This window comes from Alligator mississippiensis, chromosome 4 (genome assembly GCF_030867095.1).
Source record: "Alligator mississippiensis isolate rAllMis1 chromosome 4, rAllMis1, whole genome shotgun sequence".
Taxonomy (NCBI): domain Eukaryota; kingdom Metazoa; phylum Chordata; order Crocodylia; family Alligatoridae; genus Alligator; species Alligator mississippiensis.
In genome coordinates this window covers 88,305,416-88,325,314 of record NC_081827.1, presented here as the reverse complement: position 1 = coordinate 88,325,314, position 19,899 = coordinate 88,305,416, and the positions used below count along the sequence as shown (strand labels likewise).

The following is a 19,899-nucleotide window of genomic DNA, read 5'->3' as shown; positions in this document are numbered from 1 at the left end:
AAAAATAACTATAATGTATTAGAAAACTGCTTTAATCAAAATTATCATATTAGCAAACTGCTCTAATGCCAATGTAAGAGTTACACTACGATGACTGAAATGAGTGTTTGGCTCATAGTCAATACCAAATTGATCACCCAGGTACATCCATTTAGAAGCTGCAATACCTCAATATTAGATTTGTGATACAAATATACAGGGGCAGGGGCACAGGAATCCCACAGGAACCAGAGAGAAAATTGGGCACCTCAGCTCCCTGCACAAGGTATCAGGAGAGCTGGGCACTTCAAATGGAGACTCAAAGCAAAAAGCCACCTAGAGCAGCCAATAGAAAGTGCTGAACACTCTAGTGTTTCTGAATCCCCACCCCACTCCAGAACTTAGCACCTGACTCAGGGCTGTATCTCCATTCAGCCAGGATTGAGAATGCCTAGTCTCTCTTTAGAGGGTAGGCAGCTGATTAATCATTGGCAATAGTAGCCTCACCCAACTTTTGCATGATTGCCTTGTTTCCTAATTCCACTTGCCCTGGAGGTTGGAGACCTCAGCTTCAGTGGATTCAACTCCACATATATCCTTTCTCCCATGATATGGCTCTAACCATAAAGTCTATAAGCTAGTTTGGGTAAAAGGCAGGGAACCCCTCCACTGCCCCACTTCTGTTGAAGCTGGACCAATGGACAGAAAGGAAAGCAAGAGATGGGGCCACAAGGAGAACAAGCAAAAGAACCTAATTCTGTAGCCCACTGATGAAGACACACACACATTTCACATTGATTAGAAAACAGAAATAACTCGAGGTCAAAGCCTATAACCCAGGTCTCCCAACTCTCAGCAGAGTGCCCTAAAACTAGAGTACAGAGTCATACTTCCTGTTGCTTACACTCCTGGTCCCACCACTGCTGCATTCCTGTCTGCCCAATACTCAACTTCGACAGGAAACATGAGACTACTCCCCACCCAGATTGTTCTATATCCTGGTGTTTGGGGCATTCTCCGGGGATGTGGGAAAAGTGGCTCTCAATCCCACCATGCTATACTGGCCTAGAATCCAAGTCTCCACCCCCCTGAGTGAATGCTGTAGCAACTAAATTCACACACAACTGTTTGGTGGCAGTGGCACTTCCACCAACCATTCTTTCGAGCTAAAGTAACTGTGGCAACTGAGCTCTGTGCCAAACAGTGCTGTTGGTGTGAAGTAAGTATGCTCAAAGGATGTCTAATGGCTGTCTTTTGGGGAACACAGGCAGTTTAGCTACTGCCCCACTACCATTCTAGATGACAAATGAGTTTTGCTAGGAGTTAGGCTCCTAGGGCTCTTACACATATGCAGAGAGACTGCTCCAATGCGCTGGAAATCCTGTGCATCACAGTAGACTCGACTGAGTCTACTGGAGCGCACAAATTGATGAGCTCTGGCAGCCTCATGCATCATGTGTATCAGCGGCACAGTACATCTCCATGCTGAGAAAATGGCAGTAGGGCGCTTTGAAATAAAACACGTTCAATGTGCTTTAGTTCCAAGCACCCCACTGCCATTTTCTCAGCGTGGGGATGTGCTGCGCTACCGATGCACGTGACACGCAGACACTTTTAATTAGTGCAGCTCAATAATTAAAAGCACCTGGTGTCGCATTGAGATCACGTGTAAAAATGCCCCTAGGTGCCCAGATTAGATCACTTTTGTGTATATGCCTAGGGAACTTTGCAATCCAAAATGTAGGTGCCTCCTGAGTTTTGAGGCTGCTGGAGTGGGGTCATTCTGGAACAGTGTTTGGAATGTAGGTGCATTAGGAGATTCTCTTTATATCAGACAAACAATATGTAATCTATTATTAGCTGTAATATATAATATATGCCATAATATATAACTGAACTATAATACAGTCCAGAGATGCTAGTCAAGAACGAAATCTCTCCTGTGCTCAGTGCTGTAGAACCACCTGGTAAGAGACATTCTTTCCCCCAATTTCTTACAAGCTAAACAGCTTGCAGGTCCAGTGCTTACTTGCAGGTGGATTCCTGATGTGAATGGAGTCTTATCACAAATCTAACTAGAGCCATTGGAATACTTGGGAACATCTTGGTCAGGCAAAGAAAGGGTAAATGGAAGCAGTAAGACCCAATCATACAGAAAAGTTAAGTGACCTCCCATGTTCTCACACCAAACCTGTGACACAGCTAGCAACTGAGCTCAGATCTCCTGGGTCCAAGTCCAATGATTTACCACGAAACTATCTGCCTACAAAAGAAGAGGTTTTTCCCTACAACTTAAATTAACTCTTGGTTAAAATATCTTTCTGTAATTTAAATGATTTATTTTTAATTAACTCAGAAGGCACATTTTGTGGGAAAAACTTGGTATTTAAACAAAGAGATATCTGTATATAAAAGGAAAAAAGGAGACAGTCATGTACTAGTATAGAACTGAAATAAATCAATTTAGGCATGAGACTTCTGTACTGTGGAAGTCTGCTTTAGATAATTATAATCACATGGTTTCCTTATCTTAAGAAAAAAAGTGAATTGACCTTTCCTTTTTCAGTACATCACAAGATTACAAGCTTCAACAGTTGGGATGTGTAGTGAGTTTTGGTTAAAGCTGAGAACTGAGGAAGTCATGATCTGCTTTAAGATTTGATTTCCATGACCACCATCATTTTTTCAGAGTGCATGCAATGCAGGGAAACCAAGTTATTCTAGGTGCCTTGCAGAAGTTATTTAGACCCTGGAATTAAATAACCCAACCACTAGGAAACACTATGGTAACTGTAAGTGACTTTAGATCAACCTCTCCGACTGACCCAAGAAGCAACACCAACAAGTTTGACAGTACCAGCTCAGTTCTTCTGGTCAAAGGCGGCGTCAGAGCTACATCACTTTTGTGTAGCTAGAAAAAGGGGAAACTGATTAGCTAGGCCATCAAAACAATCAACCAAAAAATGCTCAGAACTCTTTTGCAATCTATTTTCTAACTTGCCCACTCTTCAGGATGTAGCAGCTGCTACTCCTTTCATCGTTCCCACCCTTTTTAATCACACGCATTTATATTTTAACCATCTCTTTTACTCATCTACTGTGACTAATGGGGTTACAGCACTGCAGGACCTTCCCAGGCCTCTTCTGTCTTAACCAAAATGTGTTTTGATTCATTTACAGTCTAAGCTTCCTTTATATGGTAGTGGTCACTCTTTCTTTTCTTGTCCCTCTATCCTGTCCAACATAGCAGCTCATTGTAGTTCTTCAATCCCATGCTGCTCAAGCTTCTCTACTTCCAACCCCCCCCCAAACCCCCTCCCCACAACCTAGATGTCTCCTGAATTAATTTTGACCCTGCATTTCCATCATTTCTCCCTCAAACATATTCTATTTGTGATTTCTTCCCCTAGGAATCCAGCTGCTGTTGCTTAATTTATGCCTTTATTTTCTGCCTTGATTTCATTTAAATACTTTTTGATATAACCTCCTGGAGGTCAGGACTGTTTTTCCCTTTTTGTGTGGCAAACTTATTGCAGCAGATCATTAAGTACAGATATGGAATCAGATCCTTAGAAGGTGTAAGAAGCAACAGCTCCACTAACTTTCATTGCAGCAGTATTTATTTACAGCTACCAAGAACCTGGCCAATTATTCTACATTTCTTTTACTGCTCTGCAGTCAAACAAGGTCAACATCATGTTCTCAATGTAAACTAGCATCAAGTAGGCAACAGATTCCCTTTCCTTGAATATAATTCATTCCCTCAAAATAATTAACTAGTAAACATTTCCACTTAGAATTAGCTCCAGGTAAATCAGAGAATTAAGTTTGTTGTCCTAAGCTAAACATATTCTAATTATCCCCATGAAAATTTCAAAGCTGGACTGTAAAAAAAAATCTGTCTAAAACATTACCCATAGTTCCCCTCATAGTACAGTAGGAAATGAAGCAATCCAGCCAGGACTTACAAGAAATTAATAGCAAAGGACAGTATTTGGGCAATGACATGACTGGTTTTTTACTGAGTTAAGAACTTGGAATTTGCCTTTCCTTCTAACTTAACTATCCCCACCCATCTGCTGCATGATTTCAAGGAAGTTAATCCTTGCTTCCACAGTTCTTTAATACTCTCTCAAAAGTTTCAGGCAAAAACACCTGGTCAAGCCAGATGGCTCAGAGCTACTCTTTTGTTGAAAACTGATTATTTGAGAGCTTACAGGACTCCCGTGGCTTAATTCCCACACCAATAGAGACATACTGAGAAATCATCACAGCTAGGGACAATGTTGGTAATTTCCTATAGCAATGTCAAGTTAAATATATTGGCTATGGAAGCCTATTCTTCTGTCAAACAGCAGATGTAACACTGTCAGTCTGGTAATCTACAAAGGATAACTAGGCTACTAAAAAATTCATTACAGGTACAATCCTGACTCCAAATGGCTTTTCAACAACTTAAAAATCTTTCCTTGAAAACAAAAGACTTTGACTCCTAACAGACAAGCTATCACACAAGTGAAAATGTCATACCTGGAAGTTAAAAAAAACAGATTCTCCATTCACGGTAATGGGTGCTGCTCTACCAATTCCAACACTGACTTCAACAGACCCGTGCCAATTTATAGTAGCTAAGAATTTCACTCAACGTTCCCAATTATGTCTCAAATTCAGGGGCAGGCACTACACATCACCAACACATTCATTTCCAAAGAACATACGGGCAAAAGTATTGAGAAGCCTACAGTTATATGGGCAGAAGCCTACAGTTATAACTCTGTGGCTGTATTAAACAGACAGCAATCTAATAAGGGCTTTTCTCATTCAGTATTTACTACAAACAATGAGACAGTAATATTTCATGCTACCTTTAAACCCAATACTAACACCACAACACAAATTATGTTTGGCAAGTGCTGCAATGCTGCACCAGGCAGCACATGCACACAAGACTAGGTCTGGCAAGGTGCTGAGAAATTTGGCCTCACTCCAGTAAAGCACTAACATCCATGCTTAACTTTCAATACAGAAGTAATTTCTTTGAAGTGAATGGAACTGCTACTGCCCATAAAGTTAAGAATTGGCTTAAACTCTTTGCTGGATAGCACACTGAGCAAGATGGATCCTTTGCACGTTAATCAGAACCACAGCACCTTTGCTGTGATTAACAGCAATCAGGTGCTGGCAACAATCAGCAAATGAAAACAGCAATGTGTATATGGACAAAAAAGATTCATATCCAAGGCAGGCAGAGAGAGCTGCAGCATGAGACTACTATATGTTCTTTCTGAAGGCTGAATTTACACCAAAAAAGCAAACTCAGACCCTGCATCAGGGTGGATAAAAATCTATGATTTAAAAAAAAAAAAGATTTTTTATTTAAAATCAGTTTTATTTAATCATACTTTTTATTTTTAAGAGGCTTTCTTTAAAAAAAAACCCACATAAATATCGTTTTAATTTAAAATATGTTAAAGCTCAAAGATATCATGATGGAATAGGGATTATAACTTCTAATTACAGTATATATTAGTTGAGACAATATATTCATGTAACCTTAAATAGGTCAAAACAGGCCATGGACTATATTAGGGGCTCAATCTCATGGAGTTCTCAGAGGCTCCTCTATAGATTACTAAAGATTCAAGAAACCACTCTACCCAATGGGACTCAGTGCTCAGTCTAGAAGATCCCATTAAGCATTTTCTATGATTTTCTCTCTGTGATGCTTAGTTTCAGTTCTCAGACTGGATTTGTCTCTCCAGAGATAACATTCCTGTTAAGAACAGCATATGCAGATAAGAGATAACAGACCTGATTACCTACCCATTGACCCTCTTGTCTCTCTGCAAGTTTGTGTACACAAAGTCAAGCCACTACCTTTCTCTGACAGTGCAAAGTTTCAAGAAGTTAAATGAATAAAGGATTTCAAACAACAAGAATGCATTTTTGTAGAAAACCATTATTAAATCGAGGCTTCCTGACCAGTGATTTAAATCATGATTTAAATTGATTTGATTGAAATCAAATCCATCCCACCCTGCATAAATATAATGTATTGTTGTGTCCTCATTAACACACCTGCACCATCTTACACCATCTCATTCAGAACATGAATAGTAAAGATCACCGGGACTTATAACATGCATATTTATGTATGAGAGCTTTCTGGCAGCCCTCTGTTCCAATGAGTCCCCAGAGTTAAAAGTTTTCTACACCTCCATTTCCAGGTAGTGATAGCAGTACAATATGTTTGTTTTGCCATGACTGTAGCCAGATATAAAGAGAGATTTTTAAAAGGGCTGGGGTGTAAGCTAAGTTTAAACTATCGCTGCCTGCTCCATTTCTACACATCTGTGATGCACCTGCTGATGTGTTGTGGCACATGGCTCTCCTTTATGACTGCTGCAAAGTTATTGAAATTCTACGTACGGACTGCCAGGTTATGCATTTCGTGTCTGCAGATTTTGAACCTTTTGCTTTTTTGACTCTCTCTCTCTGACTTGCTTTGGAAGCAATTTTTATACCCTTTCATAAATGGGTAAGAAAGGAATACCATTGGGATAAAATAAAATAACAGTAGTCAGGCAGGCATTATCCACCTAAGCTTAGCAGCCCATCAGGATAGTGTTGGATACAGCACACCGGTTTCAGTAGCCAATGGTACACAAAGGAATGAGGTGGCTAGCAATGACATTTGTGCACCCCTGACTCTCCTGCTCAAGCAACCAAATACCCATTTACTTCAGCTGGGTCAACTGAAACTAGCCTTTCACATGAATCCAAAGCACAGCTCCACTTCATACCTCTAGGGCAACACAATATTTTAATCACCGTAGGGGCACCCTTCTTAATACTAATAAAGAACAATTCTTATTTTTTTACAATACTGTATGGACGTGGATACAATTTAACACTGCTGCATTTTTGTAACACAATCACTGATATTGTTTAAATGAATCTCAGGGTCCTTTCCAAGTTATGGGCCTGGTATCTAAAGTCAAGCAGTGATGGTAACTCTACTTCTCAAGGAGTTCCAACCAACATAACAGCATTGGTCAGTGAAGGACGGGTTATAATGGAGAAAGGGCACAAAGGCTGCAGAATCCCTGGTGCTTGGAGGTTGCCAGGGCTCTCTTTCTGGAAGCCAGGTCCCCTGTGGCTGTCCCCATTACTTTCTCAGCCTTGTTCTATTAGCCACAGCCCTCAGGATATGCATGGAGAGAAGAAGGTCAGGGTTTCTGACATGAGGAGTGGCCTTGCAAAAACAGCATCTCATTCTGAATTAATTTTTCAGCTGATTTCCTCCGGTTGCCAGGAAACAGCAACCAGAAACTGCCACTCCTACCTTCCACTCCATGTGTGAATGCCTAACTGTTCAGAGGGTGGAGGCAATAGCGTTGCATGGGGACGGGGGAGGGGGCTGATTGGGGCTCTCCACAGGATAATTCAGGTATGCCTCAGGACAGCCACAAACAATACAACTATTCCCACAGCCAACACTTCAGTAGCCAGTGGTACACAAGGGAATGATGTATGCAAGGGAGCCCCAACAACCCTACCACCCTGCACTGTTGCTTTGTCTGTCTCAATCTGTTTGTGAGCCTATGCTGAAGCACAGAGGGACTAGCAGCAGATACAAGCTATCTCACGCGCATGGAAAGCATCAGGGAGAGAGCAGGAAGCCTGGCGCATCAAGTTTCTCTTTGGCATCACCAGAACACCTCTTAAGGCCCGTGCTCAAGGTTACATATCATTCTGCAACCAACTGGTCACCTACACAATAAACTGAAACTGCAAAGGAAAGATCACACCATGAACGGGTGAATGGTGCAATACATTCAGCCCGGCCATGTGTGCAAAGGAACGAATACCCACACAATAGAAGGGGCAAGCCCACAAAAAAAGAGCTGCAGTACAACTCTGCAGCTGGCTTCTTCCAGCTGTCAGGTAGGCAGCTCACTGCACCTCATAGAGTCATAGAGAAGTCGGGTTGGAAGGGACTCCAGAGGGCACCTAGTCCAACCCCCTGCCTGAGGCAGGGTCATTGCCATCCCAATCATCCCATAAAGCCATAATCTAAACTCTACACATGCCTACCCTCAACCCTAACACAACACAGACATTACACCTGGAGCAGCCACAGGTAAAGCAGGGGAACCATGAGAGCCAACGTCCTACTTCTATGAAATGTTGACCTCGACCCATCTGGCTTTAATACGAATGGATAGTGAGGCTGTTCTGCCCCATGTGGTGGGGCACACTTTATCCCCACTGCCTGTTGGCTGGTGCCTTACACTCACGCGCAGCCCTGCTGAAAGAGAAGCGGGGCAGAAGCCCCTCTCTTCACATGAAGGAGCGCTCGGTGGAGCCAGGCCTGAAGAGGCCAGCCTGGCTCAGCCCCCCGGAGCCCCGAAGGGAGCAAAGTGCAGACTCACGCAGCTGGTGGGGCTGAAGTCAGAAACACATTTCGGGCTGGCGTCCCGCAGGAACGCCAGGTCGAAGAGGCAGAGCGCAGTGTTGTCCCAGGCCGGTGCGGCCCAGGCCGGCCGCTCTGTTTGGTTGGCAAAGACGGCGGCCCAAAACCCTTGCTGCGGCAGGGTGCTGGAGGCCAGGATGTGGCTGCGGCAGCCGCAGCTCAGGCGCACCTGGCTAGGTGCCTGGAAATGCCGGCTGGTGTTGAGCACCACGACGCTAGGCGGCCCATGGGGCAGGCGGTAGTAGGGGAAGAAGAGGTGATCGTGCCACAAGAAGGCGTCCACAAAGTGCAGCGGCGTCTTGTTGTACTTGAGCGGGTCGAAGCTGTCCATGGGCATCAGGTTCCCCAGGTCGCGGATGGTGAGGACAATATTGGCCTGCGAGGTCACCAGGCCGCAGCTGAACTGCCCGTCCAGCGAGTAGACGGCGGCCACGGCCAGGTAGTCGCCCGACTTCTCGCCCCCCGGCCAATGGAAGACGACGCCGGCTGTGGAGCCGCGGGGCAGGCAGCTCACCACCTGGCTCTGGTTGCCCTCCACCTTGAGCCCGCGGAGCAGCTGGCAGCTACCGTGGTGCAGCGTCCAGCCCGCGAGCAGCCGGTCGGTGCCGTAGGGCAGCAGCAGCTTGCTGTGGGCGCCGGCAGGCTGCGCGCACTGCCCCGCCGGGCCCATGTGCAGCACGTCCCGCGCCCCGCGCAGCGCCGGCTCCAGCTCGTACAGGCAGCTGCCGCCCGCCGCCAGCACCGCGCCCGGCCGCACCGCCAGGCTCTCGATGTCGTGCGGCAGCGCCAAGCGCCCCGCCAGCAGCGAGCCCCCCGCCGCCGCCAGCGCCAGCAGTAGGGGCAGCGCCGGGGCCAGCGGGAGGCCGGCCGGCCACCCCCTCCCCGCCCGCCTCATGCGCTCGGCGGCTGCCGCCCCGCTCCGCGCGCCTGCCGCCGCCGCTGCCCCATGGCTGCGGGAGGGGCCGCGCTGCCTCCGCCGCGCCCGCCGCCTGCGGGCGGGGAGTTTCTCCCGCGGCGGGGCCGGCAGTGGGCCGGGCTCCCGCCACAGCCCGCTCGCTGCTGCCGCTGCCCGGGGAGCCCGAGAGAAGGCACCTGGGCGCAGCCTCGCCCCCCCTCCAGTACAACGTGACAGCGTTTCAGGGGCTGCTCTCCCCGTGGCGGGCTCGGGGCAGCTTGAGGTCGGCTGAGGCCCCTTCCGGCCCTGGGACTCACGGATGGACTCTATGATCAAGTGGCCCCGGGAGTGAGTGAATGGTTGCTGAGCCACAGTTTCCTCTGAGCTGCCTGTCACCTGCTTCTTTGATCACAGATCCCCAGCTTGCCCCGGCAGCATCTGTGGCAGGGGTGGGCAAAATGCTGCCCGAGGGCCGGATGTGGCCTGCCAGGCCATTCTATTCGCCCGCGGGGCCCCTAAAACATTTAGAAAATTAATACTGATCTGCCCTGAGCTTCCTGCCAAGCAGCCCTCTGCCCACAATAATTGCCCATCCCTGATCTGTGGGGTGCTTGCCCTCCATGCCCAAGTTGGGACTTGCACTGATGTTTGGCTGTGGCCTCCTACCCTTTGCCGCGATCAGCTTTGGGTGAGCCTGTCTATTCTGGGAGCTGCCAAATCCAGGCACTTGGCTAATTTTAGTGAAGTGTAGAATGTGAGAGGAGGAGGGCTGGCACAGACCGCCAGGGGTCATCTAATCCAACCCCCTGCCTGAGGCAGGATCATCCCTATCCAAATTGTCCTGTGCAACCCATCATCTAAACTCTACATAAGACTACCTTCAAGATAAAACTGAGCTCCAGCTGCTGGGGGCTGCAATAAAAACCCATAAGCTGAAGTCACATAGAATTTGGACCCTATACACTAACCAAAGTAGATTACATTTCTTTCGTTCTTTCTTCCATCTACTTTGGTAGTTATATATATCTGTAGCACAAAGCTTTGGTGAGCTGAAGCTCACTTCATCAGATGTCATGGAACCATAACAAAGACCATCTTCCAAACATGGGCTGAGGTTATCTCCAGGGTCTCTCCAGGTCAATCTTCTGGCCACTCTAAAGTTCCCTTCCTGATGTAAGGTGGCACTGAACACGGTATTCTGCATGCCCTGTCTCGACCTGGTCTGACATATTCTGTATGAGATTAAATTCTCTTTGGAGACGCCTACATTTTGGTGGTGAGGACAGCAACTCTTCTTTAGTCTTGCCATCTTTATGACAAGTCCCACTGGGATCTATAGGAATTGATATGTCATTGGGCAATGGGGTCTCAGCTAGGACCTATTTCTATAAGGTATTGAGCCTTCTCAACTTCCACTGCAATCATGGGTACAATTACGTCCTAGGCCTGGGTGTCTAGACCAATGGTTCCCAATCTTTGTTGGACCATGGCCCCACTGCCAAGCCCTGGACCTATCTTCCAATCACCTTGCAGCTGCAAATAACATCCCCCCCCCCCCCTTGCTTCCAATCCAATCTGCAGTAATTGAATTCTTCTTGGACTCTGAGTGGAGTCACCTCAAAATGATTCTCTTAGTCACTTCACTACTATCTCTCTGGTGATAACAGAAAAAGAAACCAGTTTTAATTCAGATCATCACACCATAAAAGGTTTTTTCAGCAAGTCTTCCATGGCGATATACTGCACCTCTATCAAAAAAGTTGCATTTCTTTGGTGTAGAACAAGCATGATGGCAGAATTTCTTGCTGTTCCTCCTGACGCACAAAAAGAAATCTAACTTCTCCAAACTATATGTTTGCATAAGCAAATGTGCAATTTCACTGAAATTAACTGTGCAGAAAGAGATAACTTGTTGAATATTTTTTTCTCCTGGGTCACTTCCAGTAGGGACTCAGCAAAAGCAGAACCATATTTTACATACTCAGCAAGCAGCAGATAATCTATTTTTGCTGAGTCCTAAATAAAATGTGACTATGCAAGGAAAAAAATCTTAATGTTTTCTCCTGATAGAGACTGGAATCTCCTAGTGGAGGCAGACATAGGGCTAACTTAAATAAGAAAGTGCATGTTTAGAGTTGAGGCACCAGTTATTCTAAAGGTCCTTTTCACAGCTAAATACCATATAGTAGCCTATATTTAAATGAGAATCATGCCCTATATTCACATACAAGAAGTGTAACATGCACAACAGATTTACATTTCTTTCCTCAAAGACCACATCCAGTAGCAGTTGCTACATGAGACACTTACTTTTGCCCTGGATCTGCAGGTTCAAGTAATCAGAGCCCCTGACATATTTCATTCCCACAGCCAGAACCCTCTATTTTTTATACTCCTTCATAGGCATTAACTGAAAGAGTACGTACAGATCCTAAAAAATGCAATGTAATGTGATGGAATTGTTATCGGGTATAGCTTGTCTTCACACTAGAGATGCAAAGCAAGCACGCTGCTTCTGGTGAAGTAGTAAAGATGTACTCTTGTACAGAACTAGGCTCTTAGTCAATATGTAAGCATTTTTTTTTGGCAAGCTGATTTTGCTGAAATACACTGCTTTTGCAGTGCGAACTTGGTTGAACACTTGACACTTAACACAACACTGACTTCGTATCCGCTTCTTGGTTTAGTTCAAGGTGTTAAGTTATGAAGCTGTTTGTAGTCTAGCTTTTGGCTTACTTGACCTCATGACATGAGGCCAACAGTGAACTTTACTAACTAATCCTAGTTTCACATCTCAGTGCACAGGTGGGAGGCTACATTCAGCAAACGGACAATATCTCTAAAAGCTGTTCTTCTGTGGATTTCTTAAAAGCTCAAGTGCATTGACTTGCAGGGTATGTCTCCAGTACCATAGCAAGGGAGGGGCAAGTGGGGCAACTGCCTCAGATGCCAAAGCAAAGGGGCACCAACAGGCACCAGCCAGGGCAGGGCACAGGACAGAGCTGCGAGAGGCTTGTTTGGGCGGGGCGCAGGGACATGGAGGGGTCAGCTCCCACCACTGCGTGCACCCCCAGGCAAGCATGGGGGGACGTGTGCCCCTTGGATCTGTGTGTGGGGCAAGGGTGGGCTGCTGCTATGGGCTTGCCCTGGGTGCCAAACTTCCTTGCTATGGCACTGTATGGCTCATTTATTTATTCCTCTTCTTGTCTAAAGTAGGCTACATTTCTTTTATCCAGAGGTTGTTTTGGACAACTGACAGATTGTTACAGTGAGCTTTTGCTCCTTACTGCAAGGTGCTGCCAAACTCAACTTCTGTTGAAGTTTTGGAAGTCTACAGCTATTGAGGGTGCTCAGGCCTCCCTCAAGAGAAATGGAGCTGGATTAAGCTCATGCTGAAATTGTGGAAAATGAAAATGAATGTACTGAACTAGTACTTTATATAACTAGGTGCTGTACTGTGCAAGTGATTGTAAAATATTTTTACTGGCATAAAAGTAATGAGAGGCAGGGCAACTGATGTATGTTTACAAAATAAATGTAAAATTACAGATATTTTTACTGCATTTACTTCTTTATCTGTACAATATAATATTTGTTCTTAAGACTATGGTTTCATCCAAAATACTACTTCATTTTCACTTTCCATATTCCTAAATCCTGTGGAGAAATCTGCCAAAGTAGAACCAGCCTGTTTTATGTTGCATGTTTGACATGTTGATGGCCATATCTTGAACTCTTTACTAAAGCATAATTCCCAGTGAAGTTAACAAATTATTGAGTTCCCATTTACTCCTGAAGTCTCCTCCTGTGAAATCTGAGAGCAAAATGTAACTCAGAGTTTTGCCTGAGTGAGAACTGAATTAGGACTCCAGGACTTGATCCTATGCATGTGAGATAAAGTGAAGTGAGACCTCTTCTTAGTTTCCAAATACTGATTCCAGATTCCATAAACTGTGTTCATTAGCAGAGGAACATATCTATTCACTTCAAGAGAAGTTAATGAAACACACCAAAGAGTGTCCCTTGATTATTTAAAGGAGTGGCTCCTGAACTTTTTGGACCAACCGGCCTTGTTTTGCAGCAAGACTAAGACCTCCTATTGCCTAATCAGTCTGTTTCCCCTACTGTAACTCCTTCATTGTCAAACAGAACACTTCTTGAGTTAACATTTTACACAGTAATGTCTCTCTATCCACAACTCAATAGCCTTCTTTCTCTCTTCCTTATTGTTCATTTGCATGCCAAATTTAGCAGAGTTTAGGATTTTATAGAGGAACTGCCCAAAACAGACACCACCAAATGTAGCTTAAGCTTGAGAACTCTACATTCACTTTAGAGTGCCCCTGCAACTGCTCCTGAAATTTTAGATTTGAATGTAGTAGTTGGTTGTTTCTGGGCTTTCTCCTTTTTTTCTATTTATCTACAGTAAGGAAATTCCAGGTATATATAGAGTCTTCTGTGACCTAAAAGAATAAATTCAACTATCACAAGCTATTTAGCACTTAACTATAAAAGTTCTCCAAATAATGCAACTGCGTAAAGGAGGTCAGTGCTCTAAAGTGAAGAGGATGCTACCACAAAGTCAAATATTTATGTACAGTAGATTTCTGTAGTTAACAACACTGCTGTGCATTGTTTGAGAAGAAAGAGGAAGGAAGGAAGGAACAAGTTTTCAGCCCATCTAAGTGACACTAACCATTCTGAAGGACTGACCAAAGAAATCATGAGCCCAAAGCATGTTTTCTTTAAGCATTTCATTTTTTTTCTTTCTTTAATGTAATTTCCTTATCAAAAGTTTTTGTGGTATAAAAAAGGAGGAGCAACTCGGAATTTCATGCAGAAAAGAAATAGCACTTTCCCCTCTGCTCCATGGAACTAAAATATGCTCCTCCTATTCTAAGTCACAAACTGACACTGAGAAAGAATGCACAAAACCTGAATTCTATTTCCAGCTCTGCTACAAGCGTGTGTGTGACCTTGGACAAGTCCCATAACTCAGTGTGTCTCCATTTGCCTTCTCTTTGAGTGGGGGATAACAATATTTTCTTGTGTGCAAAATATTATTGCAGAATAAGTAGAACTTGCTTCAAATGTTGAGTTTTTTATGAAGGAAAATGAGTTTGTACACTGTTCTGTACATGTCCTTTCACAGCTCAGGCTCACAAAGACTTATGCTTTATATCACTCTGACTTAGTTAGTCTACAACATGCAGTTCTACCCCCTCCTTTTAAGAGTGACCTGAACTGTTGCTCAAGCTCTGTCTATAGTCTTCACAATCATAACAACATTAATGGGATGTGTGAAATCAGAGAGGGGAATCTGACCCACTTGAAGTTTTGCTTGTATGAGAATTCAGTAAAGATTTCAGGACTTGAGCTTATATACATGAGTTAAAAAACAAAGGAAGATCTGTTCTTAGGTGATTTCACGTTGCTGCCTCAGTTGCCTCCTTTCTGTCTCCTTTTCTCTCCTTTGCATGCCAATGTCATCAATATTAGGCTAATCTTTAATAATGTAGGTTACTGGATGAGTTTTTCAAATGCAGCCCCTGCACAAGATTTTAGTAAGCTTTAACTCTATGAAAAATGTGAAAATCCTGTATTATTCCATTATTAAGATCCTTCATGACAAAGAAAGGTGTGATAATAAGTGCTAAAATTCTTTAAGAGCCCATTTTAAATTAATTTTAACTCTAACAGATTTACTTGTAAAAACTCCAAACACTCATTCAGTATTCAAGGTGAGAGCTGTAAATTGGAAAATAATATACTGTAACCTTCATCCCTAAAGAATAATGCCTACTTTAAAGTCCAGAATTTAAGTTTATCGATGGAATTGTTACTAACACTTGCATAATGGAATTCCACAGTAAGTGCCTCCATAATAAGAACAGGCTGCCTATGGAAAAATCAAAATCCCTGTTACTGTTCTTTTTTTCCTGTAATTTCCAAAAGTAGTTTCACTGTTCTACAAGCTCATGACCTTTGTAAGTATCCGTGGCCACTTATTTATAGTTCCAGCATTTAAGTGTCATACTTAATTGACCCACACTAATATTGCATAATTTGACACATTATATCATTTAGTAGTCAAATCAGATTCCAAATACTGTGTTCATTAGCAGAGGAACATATCTATTCACTTCAAGAGAAGTTAATGAAACACACCAAAGAGTGTCCCTTGATTATTTAAAGGAGTGGCTCCCAAACTTTTTGGACCAACCGGCCTTGTTTTGCAGCAAGACTGACCTCCTATTGCCCAATCAGTCTGTTTCCCCTACTGTAAACTGGCAGAATGACTTAACAGAAAAAAAGCTCACCGTCAGCAGGCTCTGTCTGGCAATACTTGATTTTATAAACAAGGCACAGAAACAAGCTAATAAAATCGGAAAGTAAATTGAAGACTCCTGGAGCCCTGTGTTCCCCCAAAGTGGAACATGATCGTCTCAAATAAATTATTTCCACTTAAACTTCCCAAGTGCCTTCCATAAAGGCTTTTCCTAAGCAGGTCTACACAGCCAAAGGCTGAACTGAGGTTAACTCCTCATATGCTATGCTGGATAGATTTTATCATATTGTGATTGAAGATCACACGTTTCCCTAACTTCACTTCCCCTTTTTTGTTTTTGTTTATGAAAAAAATTACAAGGAAACAGACTGTTAGGATCACACAGAATAGCCTAAACCTATAAGATATTAAGTTTTTGAAGAGTGGAGTCTAAAAATATTCTTTTCCCGTTAAGAAATTTCTAGTAATCATAGAAAAAGATGGAAAGATGAACACATGACATATGAGAAAAACAGCTTCTATATGGAACATTTTTTTGAAGTTTTCCAGGTAACAGTTGCCTTTTAATGCTCAGTTCTCTAAAATTACTCTCCACAAAGGCAGGACTTGGTAGTTTCTCTTTCCATTAGCTTTAATTAAAGTTTACTTAATTTAACCAGAGAAGTTTCAGTTGTGTTTTTAAAAGATTATGAAAATACAGTTTCTGTCAAGTGATCCTCTCAAAGTTCACCCACTGAGTTAATAAAAGACCCAAGATACTGAAGTTACTGCCTGAAATGATTTAAATGAATTATGTTTATTTTAATTTTTTATTTCATTCAACACCATGTGTTAATACTGCAGTCAACATTTCTTTATATGCTGTTTCAGCATTGTATCTGACGGAGGCAGGAGGTGTAACTAATTAAATGTTTTTCTTTTCCTTTAAAATAATGTTTTTTTCATAATGAAATGAATTCAATAAATGACCTGAATGAGACTGGCAACTGACACAGTGATTTACCAGGAAGCCTGTTTGGAAGAATTCACTAGCAATGTTAAAAGGAGTCTTCAACCTAAATTGACTTAGATCAGTGCCATCTGGAATACTAATTCCCTACCATTTTATTGAATCCCATCTCTCAGTGGAGTGGCTATACTGCTTCATCTGCCTCTCACTCTCCCATATTTTCTGGCCTTTATTTATTTTTTTCTTATATCTTTTCCCCCCCCCCTCTATATTTTTATTTGCATTTGTTTCTCTAGTTAACTGTGCGTGTGTGTGTACATATATATGTGTGTGTGTGTAAATCTACATCACACACACACAAACACATGCACAGTTTCCTGCTTTGCTCTTCCCCTTCTCCTGGGAATTGTCTATGTCACAAAATGTTACCAGACTCTGACAAGTGCATGCTGGTATCTCCATTACCCCACTTCCTGTAAGTCTTGCATATTGCCCCATACAAGCACTGGGAGTTAAATGGTGACTCCATATGCCCTCATAGGGCTTCACAAGAGCTGGGAATGGAAGAGACATTTGGTCCAGTGGGAATCTACCATGCAATATTTTTTCTATTGCATCTTTGATTGTCATAACAACAGACACAAGGAAAAAAAGGAACATATTAATCTCTGAGAGCCACATACTCTCTAGCTTATTTTCTTCCTCCTGGCCCCACTTATCTTTCACTCTGGCCTGCCCCGGGCGCCAATGTCAAAATCCCTGAAACTGAAATTTCAGGAGAGCTGAAAAAGGAATTGGATAACGCCTGACCCATGGTGTGACACTTAGACTACTCTTCTAGGAAGTTGGTGAGACAGGTTCAAACTCCAACAAAGGATGTGGACTAGAAGCCAAGTCTCCAGGGGTGTTGATACATGTGCTGGGGCAGGGAAGGCATTTTAATTAGAGAAGCTCCTGGACAGCCACTCTGATTAAAACACTGCAGCATCACATGTATTCAGCGCCCCACATTTCAAAATGGCCATGAAGGCACTTTAACTAAAGTTCATTGGACGAGTTTCAGTTAAAGCACCCCGCCACCATTTTGAAATGTGGGATGCTGAATACATGTGACACAGCAGCACACCAGAGTGTTCTAGGTAGAATGGTCCGGCAGACTCGATTAACTGAATCGGCTCTGATGTATTTTAATTAGAATGCATCAGAACACATGTATAGGTACCCTGCTTTTCTAGGTGGGTGCCTTAACCACTCAGTTATTGGGGCTAAAATGCTAGAGGCCCCACCCTCCTCCATCTACTACCAGTGGGGTTTTGTCTATCTACAATTCTGTGACGTGTGTGTGTACTCCAGGTGTGCCTATGTAGCTGTATACATGCCTGGCCACCATGTACCTACTGACCATTCACAGCAGCTGTTTAGTTGTTAATGCATGCACTCATAGGAGTAATAGAATTGCAACCTGTGCATCAATGTCACAGAGGTCATTTCCATTACTGGAAAACTCCCATTTAGGCATACAAAGGGTAATAGAATTGCATGCCATGTGTGCATGTTTTGAAAGATTGAATTTTTCCATATTCTCTTACTCAGTTAATTCATAAAATAATCCAGTCAGAGACTTTTTCCCAAATAATCCAGTAGGTCTTTTAGTGATATTAAGTTAAAATTTTTACCATTCAGTAACTGCACAGACTTAGAACAAACAACTTGCTGTAGCACAGTATGCAATGCTAGTTTTCTGAGTGTGTTGTGAGGCTTTCTATACACCCAGTAGATTGCAACTGTGGAAAATAATAAAGCTCTAATGCAAGTTGGGAACAAAAAGGACCAAAAAGCTGTGAATAAAGATTTTGGCATGGATAAGCCCCAGGCCTTGCTCTGATAAGCAAATGTGGGAAATCAGTATTTAACTAGTCATCAGTAGACTAGCCATCAAATGGTAAACAGTGATTATGATAGCAAAATTAATTCTGCAAAATAGGTGTTTATCTAATTTGGTGGAGTTTTGGTAAAGGCATTAACTGTTAGGAATTTCCAGGCACATTTCAACTACATTTTTGCCATGGTTTCTTTAGCAACAAGCCACCATTAATATGATTGAAATAGACATTGATAGATGTTCTTAGAAACAAATGCCCTATCAAAAGTGCTTGTCTATCATTTGTTGGGTGAGGAAGTACCAAAATGCAAAGCAAAGCAAAACTGTGATGCAGAACAGAGGTTGGCAACATTTTCTGGAGGCAGCCTAGAACGACCTGGGTCACACTGAAGGAAGGCTAGTCTCAGTCTATGAGACTCAGAGTTGTCACAGGAGTTCCTGGCTTCTCTGATTTCACCATGGGGACAGACAGAAGTTATGTTTGTCACACAATCAGCCCCCTGAATGCACTCTACAGCCATACCATGACACATGCCTGGCTGCAGAGCACTTTTAAAGTGGCCGATCACAAGAAAAATTAACCCTCATCAAATGAGGGATCAGATGAAGGTGTTCCACTTCGGAGCTCCTTTGGGAAGTTGTGGTGCAATCAGGACTGAGCTGATGCAACCCAACCATGGGTGACTGGTGTCACCTCAGTCAGGGGGCAGTCCATGCCCCCCACCCTGCGACCAGTCCCGCCACCGACCGGGGGGGCTCCCCCCCTTTCCGGATCCCCAGCCGTCCGGCGATCGGGGGGTCCCCCATGGTTGATCCTGCAGACCAGGGAGGGGAGGTCCCTCGTGGGTGATCCTAAAGACAGGGCAATCCCGCAACAGCCAATTGCTGCAGCCAATCGCTGTGATCACTGCACCTGCTTCCAGGAGTGGCTATGGCTGCTTCCAGGAGAAAGTGCCAGCTGTTTGCTGTAGCCACTCCCAGAAGCAGCTGCAGCTAACTCAGTAATCGGCCGGAGCTTGCATGGGGGGCACCAGTGCTCCCGCCTGCACCCCTGCCCATCGCCTAAGTGGTGAGCGCGGCCAGTCAGGGGGCACACTGGTGCTCTCAGGGGATGCATGTGCACCCCTGTGCACTCCCTGCATGTTGCCACTGAACCCAACCCTGCTCCTGGGGGCTATGTACAGGAAAAGACAGGTGAGGGGGATTTCCTTGGCAGCTAGGGCTTGCCTGGCCTGAGCTGGAGGGAGACAGGTGGATTGGAGTCCCCTCCCCAGCCCTCATGCTCCAGCTCTGGCCAGGAAAATCCCAACCAGCAGCTCGCTCCCCCTTCCTTCCTAGAGACAGCCACAGAGCTGGGGGAGGGGAGGGTTCAGTGGGGGCAGGGGCTGGTGGAGAAGGGCAGCTGTAGACAGGCTTCTTGGGCTCCTGC

General features: G+C 44.1%; 1 protein-coding gene across 4 annotated transcripts in view; it reads right to left on the bottom strand.

Moving 5' to 3' along the window:
* Positions 1 to 19,899, bottom strand: part of PLXNC1 (plexin C1) — a 134,958-nt gene that overhangs the window by 94,028 nt on the left and 21,031 nt on the right. Inside the window, exon 1 of one of the 4 annotated variants that reach the window (XM_059726194.1) lies at positions 8,415 to 9,434. The exons of 2 other annotated variants lie outside the window; for them this stretch is intronic. In XM_059726194.1, coding sequence (XP_059582177.1) covers positions 8,415 to 9,350 — 936 coding nt within the window. In that variant the 5' untranslated portion in view covers positions 9,351 to 9,434. Of the gene's footprint in view, positions 1 to 8,414; positions 9,435 to 19,899 lie in introns of those variants that run through there. One more of the 4 variants, XM_019480875.2, reaches the window with a different exon arrangement.